General features: G+C 50.0%; 1 protein-coding gene across 1 annotated transcript; it reads left to right on the top strand.

Annotated features, from left to right (window-relative positions):
- The first annotated feature begins 537 nt into the window (after positions 1-537).
- ESRRA (estrogen related receptor alpha) lies at positions 538-16,329 on the top strand. The gene is made up of 7 exons (XM_082202377.1): positions 538-712; positions 4,313-4,658; positions 8,656-8,772; positions 8,946-9,071; positions 11,111-11,278; positions 12,668-12,937; positions 14,162-16,329. The coding sequence occupies exons 2-7, from the start codon at positions 4,325-4,327 to the stop codon at positions 14,407-14,409; spliced, it is 1,263 nt and encodes a 420-aa protein (XP_082058503.1). The 5' UTR covers positions 538-712; positions 4,313-4,324; the 3' UTR covers positions 14,410-16,329.
- The last annotated feature ends 1,172 nt before the right edge of the window (positions 16,330-17,501 follow it).

Below are 17,501 nucleotides of genomic sequence, written 5' to 3'. Positions count from 1 at the left end.
CCGCACTCTGGCTGCCACGGCCAGAAGAACCGAATGCGGGCGCGGTGCCTGGCTCAAGCTTGGCCGGTGGGCCATCCACCTGCCTGCGGAAAGCTCTCTTTATCTTTTGTCCCCTCCTCCTTGCTTGTCCCACCCGTAGGTAGACTGCCCCTGGCAGTGGAGGCTCCACGGAGCTCCTTCTCCTTCTCCATTTCCCGGGTGACCTTGAGAAGCGGGGCTGCGGGGAGAGAGCGGGACGCGCGCACACCCAAGTCTCCCCCACCCGCGATCGGGCTGGTTGCCCCCCCCCAACCACGCGGGGGGCGTTGGGCAAGAGACGACCTTTCCCTCGCCCGGCCCGAGTCCTCCTCCTCCTGCTGCTGCTACTGCTCCTCTCCGGGCGCCACGTTGCCGGCGCGCGTTGTTGAGAAGAGCGCAGCAAGCGCCTTGGAGAGGTTGGGGGGGGGGGACCGCGTTGTCCCCGCCCCTCTGCTCTGCATATTCATCTCCAGGCCCCGCCCCCACCAGCTGGAGGAAGCCGAGTAGGAAGTGGGTTGCGATGTCCTTTTGTGTCCTACAGCCGGAGCGAGGAGCGAGCGCGCAGCCCCAGCCCATGGCCCGGCCGGTCCCCGGCGCGCGGGGCCACTGAGCCGCCCCGCTCGGACACAGCTACTAGGACCCCGCCGCCGCCGCCAGCGCTTCCTGCAGCTCCCAGCCCTTGGCTGCTACCAAGGTCAGTGCGATCGTGAGGAGGAGGAGGAGGAGGAGGAAGAAGCGGGGAGTATTCTGACGATCGCGCCCCCCCCCAATCCCAGCCCCCTTCTCCAAACCGGCTCCATGTGACCGGCGCTTTCGTTGTGGGAGGTTGGTTGCCTTGCAGGGAAAGAGAGCGCCCGATCCAGAAAACAGGGGGCGGGGGCAGGCAGGGTTCTGGAAGTGGGGGGGGGGGCGGGACACACACACCACGGTGCCCCCCACTCGGGGGCAGACGCGCGTCAGTAGACGCTCCGGCGCCCCCAAGTGCGCCAGAACTCACTCACATGCAAATAGATATCGGTGTACTACGGGTGTACACACGTCTATTGCGGTGCCTCTGTTAGTGTGGCAGAGGGCAAAAATCATGTGTGGGGGAGGAATGGAGAAATGTGTGGGCACAGATCAGGGGCACGAAAGTGCTCGTGTGGATGTCTCTGTTGAGGCTGCCAGGCAGAGTCGTGCTCCTGCAGCAGAGTGCGCAGACCTGGGGACAAGCAGTGTGGGGCATGGCGCAGCCGGCGGGGGGTGAGGGACATGATTTAAGGTCACATAGTGCGGATATGGTGTGTTGTGCAGGTGTAGGTGGGTCCCACGTAGGCACCTGGGTAGGCCTGCTTGCCTAGGTGCAAGGGCATGGGAAGAGAAAGAGAAATGCTTGCGCATGTACAAGGAGGGCGCACTGATGTGCTCACATGGAGATGTTGAAGTGCTGCGCCCAGATGAGTGGAGAAGTCTCCCTTGTGTGTACAGACACGGTCTGCATATACCCCCTGCAGCTGCCTGGTCGGGGAAACCTTTTCGCAGCCATGTGCATAGCAAACTCATGCGCGCCTGGGCACGTGTGAACGGGAGAGGGCTCAGACATGAGAGTGCCCTGTCTCTTTTGCCCAGCTGGCCTCACCGCTCGGCCACTAGGGGGCGCTGCGGCCCGTAGTAAGTGGGGTGTGGGGGGGAGAGTGACAGAAGTGAACTGCAGAAGGGTCAAAGGTCATGGGCACACAGGCTTTCCACATGGAGCCCAAGAAAATATGACCACAGATTGTTCAGCTGCAGAGAGGTGGTGTGCAGAGGTGTCCGGGAGCTTCAGACAGCTGCCCTGATTTCACAAAGTCTCCTGCTTTATGGAGTCCTGAGAACGATCGAAAGTCTGTGGCCGATGTGTACATGGACTTTTCTGAATGGCTTCTGCTTACTGGGGGGGTTGGGAGAAAGTTGGGCAATGTCTCCTAGCCCCCTCTCTCTGGCCCATGCTGCTCCCCTCCTCCTCTTGCATAAACTCCACTCTTGTCCCCGATTGGGTAAGGGATGATACACTGATCCACAGAGGACAAAGGTCCTTTGACTGGCCTGGCAAAAGTGGGGAGGGTAAACCTCTTAACAGAGACACAGAGGGGGTGTCACTTAGGGGTGCGGGGGCAGAGTGTGCGCTAAGAGGTGTCTTGCGTGCCTGGAGTTAAAGACGCTGTCCTAGGGTGATTACTGGTCTTTCTCTTTCGCTCAGGGCACCGCTCAGAACACATGAATAATGCTAGGTAATGAACCGCAGGTGCTTATTATTAGTAATATTTCTAACAATTTTATGTGTTTGTTTATGGAATCTGTATCCCGCCCTTCGTCCCAATTAGCCCAGGGCCGCAAACATTGAAATGTGAAAGCAGTACAATTTAAAAGTCATCTTTGCATTTCCTCCCCGCGACCCCGCACTGCAGGCCTAGTTGCTTTGAGGAGGGGTATTTAAAAACGGCTCTCTGCGGTCACTTTTGCCCCTTCTCCAAACTCAGAAGGAGGAGGGCAGCGAGACACAACACCACCACCTCCCAATTTGTAGCCAGGACATCAGTATGAAATCTTGGCTGGTTATGGAAGGAAACCTCAACAATCCAGTGTCCAGAAGAGGTGGGGGGGCGCAGAGAGCCTTAACCTAAGGAGTGCAGGAGATGGGAGGGGGCACAATTCGTGTGTGGGAGGGTTAATCTTTGTTGCATTGAAGTTGCAGGGGCAGGGAGGGGGGAGAGAAGAGATGTCAGGTTGCTGAGCCAAGCGGCTATTCCTGTCCTCTGCGTGTTTACATTTAACTCTCAAAGCCCCAGAATGTTGCTGTTCTCCAAAGAGGCGGTCAGGGACAGGACAGGACCGGACCAGAGGCAGCGAGAGTGCACTGCCTTTTGATGCCATTGCCAGCCCTGCCTGGGTGCCTGATTGTATCTCCCTGGAGTGACCTTGAGGCCACTCCATTCTTCCGGCGGGATGCTGGATCCCAGGCCAGCAGCTGTGGGGTGGACAGTGTGTAGCTTGATGAGATTAAGGGGCGGGGGAGGCCTACATAGCAGGGCCTTCATGGAGTGAGGAACACTCTCCCCCCGCATTCCCACACATAGGACGCTGCCAAAAAGGCAGTAAATTTTGAAGAGAGTCTCTTGGCCTGTCTGAATTAAGCCACGGTTGGCCATCCCAAAAGCTCTTCCTTGCTATGTCTCCATTAACGGAGTTGAATGTAGAATTGGGGTATATGCTATCACTTCCTTCAGTGGGGGGCAGCTCCCCAGATTGAGCAGCGGAACTGGAGGCCCCCTAAACTCAGGTTGATGAAATTATAGTGGTACCTCGGGTTAAGTACTTAATTCGTTCCGGAGGTCCGTACATAGCCTGAAACTATTCTTAACCTGAAGGACCACTTTAGCTAATGGGGCCTCCTGCTGCCGCTGCGCCGCCAGAGCACGATTCCTGTTCTCATCCTGAAGCAAAGTTCTTAACCTGAAGCACTATTACTGGGTTAGCGGAGTCTGTAACCTGAAGCGTATGTAACCCGAGGTACCACTGTACTGGGGTTGTTGTCCCCCACCCCACGCCCTGACTCGGTTCTTCTGATTGATTTGTCGTCAGATTCTTCCCCCTAGTTGACTAACTTGGCCTAGCCCCCCAAATTCCATGCTGGTCCCTGATTGGGTGGTGGGTTTGTGACGCACATCCAAGTGACAGGGCAGGATTTGGGATGGCGGACTGTGGCTCTCTGCTCTTTGTTACAGCCCGGCCGCCGAATTCTGTTTGTGATTGTGGTCCCTTCTGAGTGAGAAACGGATTAATCGTCATTATTTTAAAGATCTGCCTTTGAATACCACCTTCAAGTTTTATCAAACCGAAGGGCTCCCATCCATTTTTTTAGAAAATGGACTTAACCTGTGCAACTCTGTCAGTTTTTAAGATACTCGATCTACATGTACACTACACATTTAAAGCACTCAGTAAAGTCGTGACTTTTCCCCAAAGCACCTTAGGAATTAAAGGTGCACAGAGTGATTTATCAGTCAATCTTTCTTCCCAGGGAGCTCCAGCCGTTGTAGTTTTTTTTTTGGGGGGGGGGAATAGGGGTTTCCGGACAACTCTCAGCACCCTTAACAAACTGCACCTCCCATAATTCTGTGGGGGGAAGCCATGACTCTTTAAAGTGGCGTCAATAGTGTTGTGAATGTGGCCTAGGAAGGGGAAATATTTTCCAACATTCCTGCTGTTTCAGGTTTTTTGGTATGTCGTGGCCGCTCTTCTCTGACGCTCCCCATCTGTGTCCTCTTTCCTGCAGCCCTCTCCAGCCATGTCATCCCGGGAACGCCGGGCAGAGTTTTTCATCAAAACGGAGCCGGCCTCCCCAGACAGCCTTGCCCAGCACAGCCCCAGTGGGTCTTCCGACACCAGCGCCAGCGGGGCCCCACAAGAGCTCGAGACTGCTGCGGCGCTGCCTGCCGGGACGGGGGCCTCCCGGCGACGCCATGATGACGACCCAGACGAGCCCCCGGGGCGGGGGAAGTACATGCTGAGTGCCATGCCCAAGCGGCTGTGCTTGGTGTGCGGGGACGTTGCCTCAGGGTACCACTATGGCGTGGCCTCCTGCGAAGCCTGCAAGGCCTTCTTCAAGAGGACTATCCAAGGTAGGCCACCCTTGCCTGGGCGCTGCAAGAGAAGTCTGGGGTTCCCCTAAAGCTGTTAGGGAAGGAAAGGGGTCTTTGTTTGAGGAAGGGCAGTGAGAGAGCATCTGCTGTGCATGCAGAAGGTTTCAATTCCCAGCATCTCTGGGTCAGGCTGGGAATACCCCCTACCAGAAACCTGGGAGAGCAGCTGCCAGTCTGGGTAGACAGTACTGAGCTAGATGGACCAATGGACTGACTTGCTATAAAGCGGTTTCTGATGTTCCTAAGAAGAAAAAGGCCCTGCTGGATCAGGTCATCTGGGGAACCTTTGGACCTCCAGGTGGTGATGGACTACAACTCCCATCAGTCCCAGTGAGCGTCATCAGTGGTCAAGGATGATGGGAGTTGTAGTCCAGTTGTAGTTCCCCACCCCTGATCTAGTCTCACATCCTGTTGTTCCGATGACAGATAGACCTTTCTGAGACGCTTGTTGCCCCTCTGGTAGACTGTCTCTTAAAAGTGAGGTTCTATTTAGCTATCACGGTGAATAGATGTTAACAGGGCTGGTGCCATGGTGAGGGGTTGGGCTGTGCTGTTCAGGGATATTCTAGGTCTCTTTCCTAAATGTTCAGCTTACTTGGGGAGGGGGTGGAGAAAGAAGTCCCTTTTACTTGTGGAGATTAATAAAACTGTAGGAAGTCTGAGTATGAATGAACTTTATTGCGCATTATGAAAGGGCTTTGCAAAAGCAAACACCCTCGCTTCTTGCTCACACATAGTTTTCTCCATTAACAGAGTTTAATTGACATTTACAGCATCCGGCATCAGCACATCACTTCGTTAAAATCATTAAAAGGTCTCCCATAACCCCCCTCCTAACCCCCCCCCCCACCTTTTGAATGTAAATTCCTAGCTGCTGTGGCAAACAGCACCAACCTATAGGATGCATTTTACCAAGTTGGTCTGTAAGAAGTACTATAATTAAATTGCTGCGATCAAGTGTGCAGCAGCTGTGAAAAATGTGAATTCCATGTTGGGAATCCTTAGGAAATGGTTTGAAAAGGGGGCTGGGGGAAAAACACTGCCAAGATTATGTCTTTATGCAAATTATGGTGCAGTACGCACTTAAAATACTATGTACGGTACTGGCTTCCATGCCTCAAAAAGGGATCTTGTAGAGCTGGAAAAGGTTAAGAAAAAGAACTGAACGAGGGGGTGAAGTAACTCCCTTAGAATCATAGAATGGTAAAGTTGGAAGGGACTAACCCCGTGCAATGCAGGAATTCTGCCCACAGCCATCCCTGGGTGGGCTTGTGAGGAAAGGCTCCAGTATTTGAGGCTTTGTGAGTTTAGAATAAGCGAGGACTTAGTAGAGGTGCATAAAATGTGGCACAGTGTGGAGAGACAAAAGTCTTGGGGAAAGACCAGTGTTTCCCAAACTTGGGCCTGCAGCTGGTTTTGGACTACAATTCCCATCATCCCTGACCACTGGCTCTGCTAGCTAGGGATCATGGGAGTTGTAGTGCTGGAGACCCCAGTTCGGGAAACACTGCTCTAGACTACCTCTGGAATCAGAGGCAGCCTACCTTTTGAATACCAGTGGGGAGATTGCTGTTGCTTCCATGTCCTGCCTGTGGTCTTCCCATAGGCATCTGGTTGGCTACCGTGAGAACAGAATGCTGAGATTGGATAGGCCTTTGGCCTAATCGAGCAGGGCTCCTTTCATGTTATGAACTTCTTATTTTGGTCCTGGCTGTTCTTCAGGGATTCCCCACCATGTTTGGACACGTTTGCACTGTACACTAAAAGCACTGTGATACCTCTTTAAACAGACATGGTTTCCCCCAGAGAATTCTGGGAGCCTTAGTTTGTTGAGGATGCTGAGAGTTGTTAGGAGACCCCTATTCCCCTCGCAAAGCTACAATTCCCAGAGTTCCCTAGGAAGAGGGATTGATTACTTAACAATCATCAGAAACGTTTATCTATGAGAGGAATAGGGGCCTCCTCCTAACAGTTCTCAGCACTCTTAAGAAACTACAGCTCCCAGAATTCTCTAGGGGAAGACGTGGTTGCTTAGCATGGTACAATGCTGCTTTAAATGTATGGTATGAATGTGGCCTTAGACAGACTCTCTCTCTCTCTCTGGATGTCCTAGAATCATAGAGTTGGAAGGCACCATGAAAATCACTTAGTCCTATCCCCTGCAATGCAGGAATGTTTTGCCCAACATTGGGCTTGAACCCAACACTGGGCAAAACGTTGAGCATGAAGCGTCTCATGCTCTACGACTGAGCCACACACTTTCCCCAATAGACTTCTCTTCCTCCATGAACTTACGGCATTTAAGAAAAGAGCCATTTCAGCTCAGTGCCGTTGCCTCATCTTGTGCTGGGGGAATTCCATAAGTTAAGTATGTATTCCATGAAGAAATACTTCCTGAACTTGTGTCATTCCTGAACCTTTGCACTGATACAGCTTCCTTGATCTGTTTTGTAGCACTGGATAGGGGCTGATGGATAAAAGCACAAGAAGGGCCCACAAACAGGCTGTGAAGGCAGTAGCCTCTCCCGCCTCATAACCAGTAATTTGAGGTATACTGTTACTGCACCTGGAGGTTCCACTTGACTAATGTGGCATTTGGAACATAGGAAGCTACTTTTATCAAGTCAGGCCATTACTTTATCTAGCTCAGTATTATCCACTGACACTGACTGGCAATGACCCTAAGTTAGTCACGTCCATTCACATCAGTGGATTTACTCTGTGTATGACTAACGTGGACTAACTTTTGTCTTCTTTGAACAGAGGTTTTTATTTTATTTATTTAGGAGCATTGCTTAATTTTATTTTTTTAAATAAAACCCTCTAAGTGGTGTATGACTTTAAGGCATTAAGCAATATTATTAAAACAAAAATAAAGCAACAACAACAACCCAGCAACAGTAGAACAGTAGTGTAAAATGCTTCTAAAAGCAAATTAAAAACAGAAATCCAATGAAATCAAACAAAACAAAACAAAAACCAGGGACAGGAAAGTGTGGGCAAAAGGAGATGTCCTTACAAAACATCTGAATTTAAAATGCCCTATTAATGGGCGAGAGACCCCCAAATACCCCAAAACTCAGAACTCATGACTGAAGCTTCCACTTAAAATTCAAACATCATTTTGATATAAAAATGCTTTCTTTCAACAAAATGCAAGAGCCAGTGCTGATTACTGCTACTACAGTTTATAACCTGACCTTCACCCTAAGGTCCTAGGGCAGGTTACAACAATTAAAACATTATTAATATTGAAATATTGTGTGTGTGTATATGTACACACACGCAATATTTCAGTATCGCACAGAAATTAGGTGGGTCCTAAAAATATACACCTCAAGTGTCAAAAGTCAGGGTCGAGAAGTACAGTGGTTAGAATGTTAGACTAGGACTTGGGTGACCAGGGTTCAAATCCCCATTCGGCCAGGAAACTCGCTGGGCGATCTTGGGTTCAGTCACTTCCGCCTATCCCAAGGTTGTTGTGGGAATTAAATGAGAAGTGGGAGAACCATATATGCCACACTGAGCTCCCTGGGGGGGGGGGGATATAAATGCAATAAACAATATTTTTGAGTAAATGCATATACAGTGGTGCCTCGCAAGATGAAAAGAATCCGTTCTGTGATTCTCTTCGTCTAGCGGTTTTTTCGTCTTGCGAAGCAAGCCCATTGAAGGATTAGCGGATTAGCGCTATTAGCGGCTTTTAGCGGCTTATCAGCTTATCGGATCAGCTGATAAGCGGCTTAGTGGCTTAGAAAAGGGGGAAGGGGAAAAAACCCGCAGGAACTCGCAAGACATTTTTGTCTTGCGAAGCAAGCCCATAGGAGATTCGTTTGGCGAAGCACCTCCAAAACGGAAAACTCTTTCGTCTAGCGAGTTTTCCGTCTTGCGAGGCATTCGTCTTGTGGGGCACCACTGTATATTATTTATACTATAGCTTTTTAAAGCTTTCTGGCCTTTTCCCTTTCTCTCTCAGGCAGCATTGAATATAGCTGTCCGGCCACCAACGAATGTGAGATCACAAAGCGGCGCCGGAAAGCCTGCCAGGCCTGCCGTTTCACCAAGTGCCTGCGCGTGGGCATGCTCAAGGAAGGTACGGCTTTGGGCCTCGGGGCCTAAACCTCGGGCGTGGCGCCAAGGTTGGCGGGGCGGGAGGGTGCACAGCGCATGTGAAACAGCTTGTGGGGGGGGGGAGAGGAATTGCAGGAGGAAGACCGAGCTCCTCACAGGTTGAAAATGTTCTGAATCAGCTTTGGTCTTCTCCAGGGGTACGTCTCGACCGGGTGCGAGGAGGGCGTCAGAAGTACAAGCGCCGGCCTGAGGTGGAGGGTGCCACTTACCCCAGTGCATTCGTCACCCCACAGATTGCTACGGCGACCACCAAGAAACCAGGTAAAGGACTGAGGTGCCCCCCTGAACCCCAGACTCTTATCCAGAGTTTGGGGATAAAGGGGCCCAGGGCTATGTCTCCACCCTAGAGCCAGAGAACATTTTTTCAAGCCAGGGGCCACATTCTCCTCTGGGCGATGTTCCGGGGGCCACATGCCAGCGGTGAGCAGGTCCAGAAGCAAAAGAGGGCAACAGAAAGAATATTTATTTTGCCTTTGTACCACGGGTTGGTTTTCCACAAGCACCTATCTGTACCATTCTTCCAAGAAAGCAAGAGGCATTGCTAGAGTTTAAGGATGCTGTTCAGCTAGGCCAAAACACTTAAGGAGGGTTTGAAGCAGAGCCAGTGAAGAGGTGTGGCCCAAAGAGAGTTCTGAGGGCCAAATAGAAAGGCTTGGAGGGCCGCATTTCACTCCTGGGCCTGAGGTTCTTTCCCCACAAGTGTCTCATATAGGCTTGGACCAGAAAATGCTCTGCCTTTCCCCCCTTGTTGAAGATGGGCTTCCTTAGTCTCTCCTCCTAACCTTAAGTAGCCACCAATGGTACCATTATCCCCTTGGAAAGGGCTTCTAATGTGAGCAACGCTTGTTACCTTGGCAACCTGGCAGGCACAACCCTGGGAGGAAGAAGAAGAGAGCGTAGGCCAGGATTTAACAGCTACACTTTCGTTTTGTAGAACATGCGGTATTGCCCTCTGGGCCTGTACTTATGAGAGGGGAGGACATTGCTCAATTGAATGTTCCCCTTTGTAATGTACATTAAAAAACAGGTGCATCCGAGAGAAAGCTTATCTATTTGTTTATATGCCACTTACTGCTAAACAGGCTTCTAAGGAGTTTACAAATATAAATCCCGCTTATGCTGTCCGCAGAGTCGTCAGTGCTTTAATGTGTTGTAACTCATATGCAAATTCAAAAGGGAGAGTGGGTAATTTGACCAGAACATCACTACTGCATACTTTGTTGAAGTTTGTTATTGTTGATTGTTGTAACAAAAAATACTAAAAGCAAAAACCACCAGTTATTCCAGGATCCCTAATAGGCTAACTTCCCACAAGCAGGGAAGAAGTTGCTGTTCTATCTTTGGGGAGTGTTCAGACATGTGTTTTACCCACAAACATGTACACACACATGTGTGGTGCATTCTGGAGTGCCATAGTTCTAGGAGGATTGTGTCATCTTGATTTTTCTTGTGTTTAAAGTGGCTCTTAGGCTGGCAGGTACAGCTATGATTGATGGCAAAATGAGAAAAGATGAGAGAGAGAAATGGGCCCTGGCCTCCTTTGGCCCACTTCCCTGATTAGATCAAGGCTGAGGAACATGTGGCCCTCTGGACTCTAGTGGACTCCAACTCCCATCAGTCCCAGCCAGCATCATCGATGATCAAGGATCATGGGAGTTGTAGTCCAGCAGCTTCTGAGGGGCTCACCGGCTCCCTGTCCCTGGCCTAATTGCCAACCAGCATTACCTGAATTTGGGGATACTTCCCTGTCAGGGAACTGACATCGGAGCGAGAGGCGAAGGGGAGGCTCCCAGATGATGCTGGCGAAGGACCCAGCAGCAGGGGGAGAAACAGCTCAGTAGAGGGGGAAGCCAATCAGTGCAACACCAGGGATAAAGGGGGGCAGACGGGGGAATTGGAGAGAGGGCTCCAGGACTCTTCACTGGACATCAGTGAGGAGAGCCCAGGTCCTCCGCTACCCACGCCTTCCCTGCGCAGAAGACTCCCGCGCAGTGAGAGGAGGAGGAGACTGGGTGTCAAACAACTTTTATGTTGGAAGAGGTTCAAGAAACGACCACTGACGGATTCTGCCAGTGACTGAGACAGTCACGATGAGAAGGGGCTGTGCAGTCAGAAAGGTTTAACAAGGCAAATTAACCGAGAAAGGCACCAGCTTACGCACGAGTAACTCATAACTATTACATTCCCCCAAGCAAAAAAAGGGAGATTTGTGAATCTGGAGTGTACAGCTTACTCCTGACACTTCTCTTTCTTTCATCTTTGATCCTCAACATCCTTTCTTCCACCCCTGCTCCCTGCAGCTCCAATGAACACAATGGTGTCGCACTTGCTGGTGGCGGAGCCTGAGAAGCTGTACGCCATGCCCGACCCTGCACTTCCTGACAGTCCCGCCAAAGCAGCGAGCACTTTGTGCGATCTGGCTGACCGGGAGATCGTGGTCATCATCGGCTGGGCCAAAAACATACCAGGTGAGAGAAAAGGGTTGGCTCGAAGTCATGCCTGTCCAGCTGTTGCACAGATATTACCTTGCCACTGTCCAAAGACCCACAACGACTTCTGGTCCATTGCTGAGCTTGGCACAAGGCTCAGGAATACTCCGTTGGGATCCAGAGTTGGTGGTGGTGCGTGGGGCACCTCATTGCTTTCTCTCTTTCTGCCATCCACTCTATCACGGCAACTCCTAGCTACCTGTTAAAGCATCCATGACAGATGGTCATCCAACCTCTGTCTAGAAACCTTCTATGAAGGAGAGCCCATCACTTTCTGAAAAAGACTGCTCCACTGTCAAACAGCTCTTGCCATCAGAAAATTCTTCCCGGTGTCTGGTTGGAAACTCCTTTATTGTAGCTCGAAGCCATTTTTTGGAGTCCTCCCCTCTGGAGCAGGAGAAGACAAGTTTGCTCCACCTTCCATGTGACAACCCTTTAAATACTTGAAGATGGCTATCCTATCTCCCCTCAGTCTCCTCTTATCCAGGCTGACCATACCCAGTTCTCAACCGTTCCTAATAAGACTTTGCTTCCAAACCCTGGATCATCTTGGTTGCCCTCCTTTGCACACATTCCAGCTTGTTAGCATCCTTCTTAAATTGTGCCCAAAACTGGACACAGTGCTCCAGGTGTGGTCTGATCAAGGCAAAATAGTACCACTCTATTCATAGATTCATAGAATTGTAGAGTTGGGAGGGATCTATTGCTTCTCTTGATATGAAAGCTACATTTCTGTTGATGCAGACTGGAATAGCATTAGCTTTTTTGCTGCTACATCACACTGTTGACTTGTGTTAAGGTTATGGTCTACTAAGACCCTTAGATCCTTTTCACATGTACTACTAGCAAGCCAGGTGTCCCCCATCTTATATTTGTGCTGCTGGTTCTTCTTGCCTGAGTGTAGAACCTGATATTTGTCTCTTTTGAGATTCATTTTGTTAGTTTTGGCCCAGTTCTCTAGTCTAAGGTCATCTTGAATCACGATTCTTTCCCCTACCCTTCCCAATTTGGTGTCATTTGCAAATTTGATGAGCTTCCCCTCAATTCCTTCATCCAAGTCATTTATAAAGATGTTGAACAACAATGGGTCCAGGACAGAACCCTGCAGCATCCCGCTTGTCACTTTCCCCCAGGATGATGAGGAACCATTAATGAGTACTCTTTGGGTTCAGTCAGTCAACCGGCTATAAATCCACCTGACAGAAACCTCATCCAAAAAAAGCAACGAATCATTTCTAAGCACCCACACTTGGTTGCTTGGAATCAATTTCTGCTCGCCACAGGCCACCCTGCAAACAGCTAGCTAGCTGTGAATTAATCCCTCTTCATCCTTTTCTTTTCTTTCCTGTTCTGTCCTTCCTGGCTCAGGATTTCCGGCGCTGTCCTTGGCGGACCAGATGTCTGTACTGCAGAGCGTGTGGCTGGAGGTCTTGCTGCTGGGGGTGGCCTGGCGTTCGTTGCCCTGCGAGGACGAAATCGTCTTCGCGGAGGACTTTGCTCTGGACGAGGAGGCGGCAAGGGCGGCGGGGCTCCTGGAGCTCAGTGGGGTGGTCCTTCAGCTTGTGCGCAAGTACCGGGCTCTGCGCCTGGAGCGAGAGGAATATGTGCTTCTCAAGGCCTTGGCGCTTGCCAACTCAGGTGAGTCCCTTTCACAGGCAGAGAGATGCCAGGCGGGTGAGGTGGGGGCTTTCCCCACAATGTTTATTGTTTCCTTTATATCCTACCTTTCCTCCAGGGTGGCATACATCGCTCTGCCCAGATTCACCATATTCTCCTCACAACAACCCTGTGAGGTGGGAATGTGACTAGCCCAAAGCCTAAAGCCCTAAAAGGCCTCTGCCCAGTATACCTGAAGGAGCGTGTCCCCCCCCCCACACTGATGTCCAGCTCCGAGGGCCTTGTGGCAGACCCCTCGCTGCGAGAAGTGAGGTTACAGGGAACCAGGCAGAGGGCCTTCTTGGTAGTGGCGCCCGCCCCGTGGAACGCCCCCCCCATCAGATGTCAAGGAAATAAACAACTACACAACTTTCAGAAGACATCTGAAGTCAGCCCTGTTTATGGAAGTTTTTAATGTTAGATGTTTTATAGTTTTTAATATTCTGTTGGGATTCACACAGAATGGCTGGGGAAACCCAGCCAGGTGCGCATTGTATAATAATAATAATAGTAATATTATTATTATTATTATTATTATTATTATTAGAGCCCCACCCATCTGACTGGGTTTCCTGAGTCATTCTGGGTGACTTTCAGCATATACAGAAACATAATAAAACACCAAACATTATAAACATCCCTATACAGGTTTAAAAAGTGTCCCTCAGAAATCTCAGTGCATGATTCAACATGGCCAGGCTGCCCCTGTCCAAGGGAGGCAAAAGGAGGAAGATTACCAGGAAGAATGGACGAAATTTAAATATTATTTAGTTAAATTTGTTAAGTTTAATTAATTGGAAAAGCTTGCAAATACCAGATAGGCTTAGGATTTAAATATGCAGTGTGATGAATTAATATGTTTAATGCCGAATTGGAGAGAAAAGAAGATGTTAAGTGATCAAGTTGATTTTATAAGAATATTGGTTTTGGAAAACCGTTAATAATGATATACACTGAAATTCAACCAGGGGGATACGAGGAAGTCACTTAACAATATTACTAAGTAGGTTTAAATATGGTTGAGATTTTTGTTTTTTTGTTTGTTTAAAATTTTTGGAAAATCAATAAGATTTTTGGAAAAAACAAAAAACAAGAGTGGCAAAAGGCACTCCCGGCTACTGAAGCTCCCGTAGTCTCTCCCATCAAGCTAGGGGGTCCTAATCGCTGCTGTGTGCATCTATTTCCCACCCTTCCTGTTTCCTCCAGACTCTGTGCATATTGAGGACATGGCAGCTGTGCAGCGGCTCCGGGACGTGCTACACGAGGCCCTGCTGGAATACGAAGCGTCGAGGCGCCCCGAGGAGCCCCGCCGGGCCGGCCGCCTCCTCCTCACGCTGCCCCTCCTCCGCCAGACAGCCACCCGCGTCCTCCACCACTTCTACAGCCTCAAACTGGAGGGCAAGGTCCCCATGCATAAGCTTTTCCTGGAGATGCTGGAAGCAATGATGGACTGAAGGAGGAGGCCGGGAGGGGAGGGCAGGGGACAGGATTTGGGGAGGGGAGCAAAGTACAGACTGACTGGTTATGGGGGATTGTTGGGGGGGGGCACGCGTGCAGAAATGGAACGGGGCTTGGGTTTTCCCCTCCCACACAACCCCCCCCTCCCAGAACTGCCGCTCATCTGCCTCATGTTAAAAAAACGCATTTCAATGTATGCAAATGTGATAGCTGCCCATTGCTTTGCACTGAGGCTGACTTTTTTTCTTTTCTGAAGAGAACAGACCCCATGGGGGAGGCAGAGAAGTTAAAAAAAAAAAACAAACACAAACCACCAGCCCTTCTGGACGTCAGAGGCTGAGCTGCCGCAACGTGGGGCAGGGAGAAAGGGAGACAAGAGAAAGTTTTGACATTCACACTGGAAGCCATACTTTAATTTTTAATTTATTAACTTGGGGAAGGGCAGGGGGTGGGTGTTAGCCACTGTAGCTCTAGCCTGGAAGCCATATTGCATTTGCGAGGCATGGAGGAGGGGAGAGGAAGGGTAGTTGTTGGGGAGGGGTGTGTGTGTGTGTGTGCATGTCTGTGTGTGTGCGGGGGGGGGGTTGAATGGTTTGTTCTTGCCCCAGGATGCAGCTACAGGATAGCACGGGATGGAGAGCAGAGACAGCAGGTTCACGGCCTCTTTCCTACACCACTCAAACGCCATCTTGGTTTTGCCCCTGGGCTGGGCCCAGCCAAATGCACCTTAATGAGGGTGAGAGTGTCGAGACCGTAGATCCACAACTCTCCAAAAATAAGGAGGGAGATTTGTGGATGGGAAGGAAGACCCACAACACTTTTCTTTTCTTTTTGACCTCCTTTCTGCCTCCTTAGTACCGAGTCTCTTCATTAGGGCGTCTCTCAGGGGACGATAGTCCGCCCCCCGTTTCTCTTTCCCTCACAAAGGCCCACCCTCCCTCTGGGAATGTTGCATTATCACTTATAAGCAATAATAATAATATTAATAATAATAATAATTTAAAAACTTGGGGGAGGGTCCCCATGATGCGGGGGGGGAGAGGAGGTTGTGTCTTACGTCGTTTCTGCTTTGCATGGAGTCTGCCTTAAAAAAAGTGGGGAAAGGGGTGTGTTTGAGTGTGCGGCTGCAGTGGTGGGAGTCCAGCCCCCCCTCCCCGCTCCTCCTCTGCAGAAGGGGAAAGGCAGGGCCTTTCACGCTCCATCCAAAGTTCTTTCACTTAATTCCCTTGTAGCAATAGTTAAAAAGGCAATTTGTGCTTTTTTTTTCAGGTGTGATTTCATATCAACCCCGCTCCCACAACTCCCCTCACACTACGAGGCTACGCAGCTAGTTCCTCCCTGCGCCCCCATTAAGCCAACCCCATCTTACACCCAAAGCAATAAATAAAACCTCTTCCCCGCCTCTCCTTAATTCCCTTTCAACCCGCCAAACCAGGGGGGTGGGGAAGCTACGTTGGCCCACCAGCTGTTGGGACTAGAACTCCCATGGGCCACGCTGGCTGCAGGGGCTGGTGGGAGTTGGAGTCCAACAACGACGCTTGCAGTGGCCTGCAGCTTCCCTGTTCCTGCTCTAACTTAAACCAAGGAGGGAGGCTGCATGGCCTGTAGCTGAGAGCCGTGTACATAGCAATATATTTTACTGTATATTTGTTGCAGGAAAAAGAAATCTACCCCATTTCTGGCTCGCTTCTCCCCCCCCCCCTACACACGGAAGGGAGGTGGGGCTGCAGCCTCCCTTGCCCTGGTTGCGGGGGGGGGGAGGGGAGAAGAGAAGCTGGGGACTTTTTTTGTATTAAATTATGTGTGTGTACATATTATAAATACCTCTGATTTGTGTATAGGCGGCTACACATACACATTCATAGAGAGCTCTATTACTGAACAAATTAAAAAAGGCCATTGCGGCCTGACAGTCAGCTGCTTGTCTGTTGTTGTCTTCCTGCGTGCTGTGTGATGAGGCTGGGAAAAACACACTGGCATAGCCCAGGGGGGCAGGTGTGCCCTCTGGATCCACAAGTATTTAAAATCATTGAAAGTACTCAATTACCTGAGGTTCTGTCCCCCCCACCCCAGCAGAAGCTAATGTATTTTTACCCGCAATTTCCCAAGAAACTTTGGTTTATTAATATGCTGTTAGGAAAAAGTCAGCTGAGCTTGTCATCTCAATTACAAGCACCCCAGGAATGAATGAATGGCCTAAGAAACCATCCATAAGGTGGTCAAATGGGATAAACTGGCTGGAGGTCTTACAAACAACTCCCTGTTTACATCAGTGAAATATTGGAGGGTGTGATGCTGGGGCTTTCTTATATATTGTTCAGTTTTTCTTCCCAAAGACTTGTCCTTAAGGACATAAAAAGAGACTTGTCCAGTCCAGCTTCCTGTTCTCACACTGACCAGATAACACAATGGGAATCCCACAGGCAGGATCCGAGTGAAACAGCAACTCTTGTGATTCCCCAGCAGCTGGTATTCAGAGGCCCATACTGCCTTTGACAGTGGAGGCAGAGCTTAAGATAGCCACTGATAATGTTCTCCATGAGAAATGATCTACAGTGGTGCCTCGCAAGACGAAAATAATCCGTCCCGTGAGTCTCTTCGTCTAGCGGTTTTTTCGTCTTGCGAAGCAACCCTATTAGCGGCTTAGTGCTATTAGCGGTTTAGCGGCTATTAAAGGCTTAGCAGCTAAAAGGCTATTAGTGGCTTAGAAAAAGGGGGGGGAGCGGAAAAAATTGCAAGACTCGCAAGACGCTTTCGTCTTGCGAAGCAAGCCCATAGGGAAATTCGTCTTACGAAGCGCATCGAAAAACGAAAAACCCTTTCGTCTAGCGGGATTTTCGTCTTGCAAGGCATTCGTCTTGCGGGGCACCACTGTAATTCTTTTGTATAAGCCATGCAGGTAGGTGGTCATCGCAACATTTATTTTTTATAAATCGCCACCTATCAGATTCTTGGAATTCTCCCTAGGCCACACCCCTTCCTCGTCTTGCTGTGTAGCCTCCCTGGTTGGAATGTGTCCTTGAACTCTGATAATCCATGCTTCTTACTGGCCTGGATGAAGAGATCTTTGTGCATTTGTAGAAATTTC

Source organism: Podarcis vaucheri, assembly GCF_965113315.1.
Source record: "Podarcis vaucheri genome assembly, chromosome: 16".
Lineage (NCBI taxonomy): Eukaryota > Metazoa > Chordata > Lepidosauria > Squamata > Lacertidae > Podarcis > Podarcis vaucheri.
Note: the sequence above shows the minus strand (reverse complement) of the source record. Positions and strands in the feature narration are given on the sequence as shown.

Bases quoted from the DNA above. Each gene is read 5' to 3' on its own strand.
- ESRRA (XM_082202377.1), top strand. From the start codon at position 4,325: ATGTCATCCCGGGAACGCCGGGCAGAGTTTTTCATCAAAACGGAGCCG. The intron at 8,773-8,945 runs GTACGGCTTTGG...GGTCTTCTCCAG, and splicing joins CGTGGGCATGCTCAAGGAAG to GGGTACGTCTCGACCGGGTG. The intron at 11,279-12,667 runs GTGAGAGAAAAG...TTCCTGGCTCAG, and splicing joins CTGGGCCAAAAACATACCAG to GATTTCCGGCGCTGTCCTTG.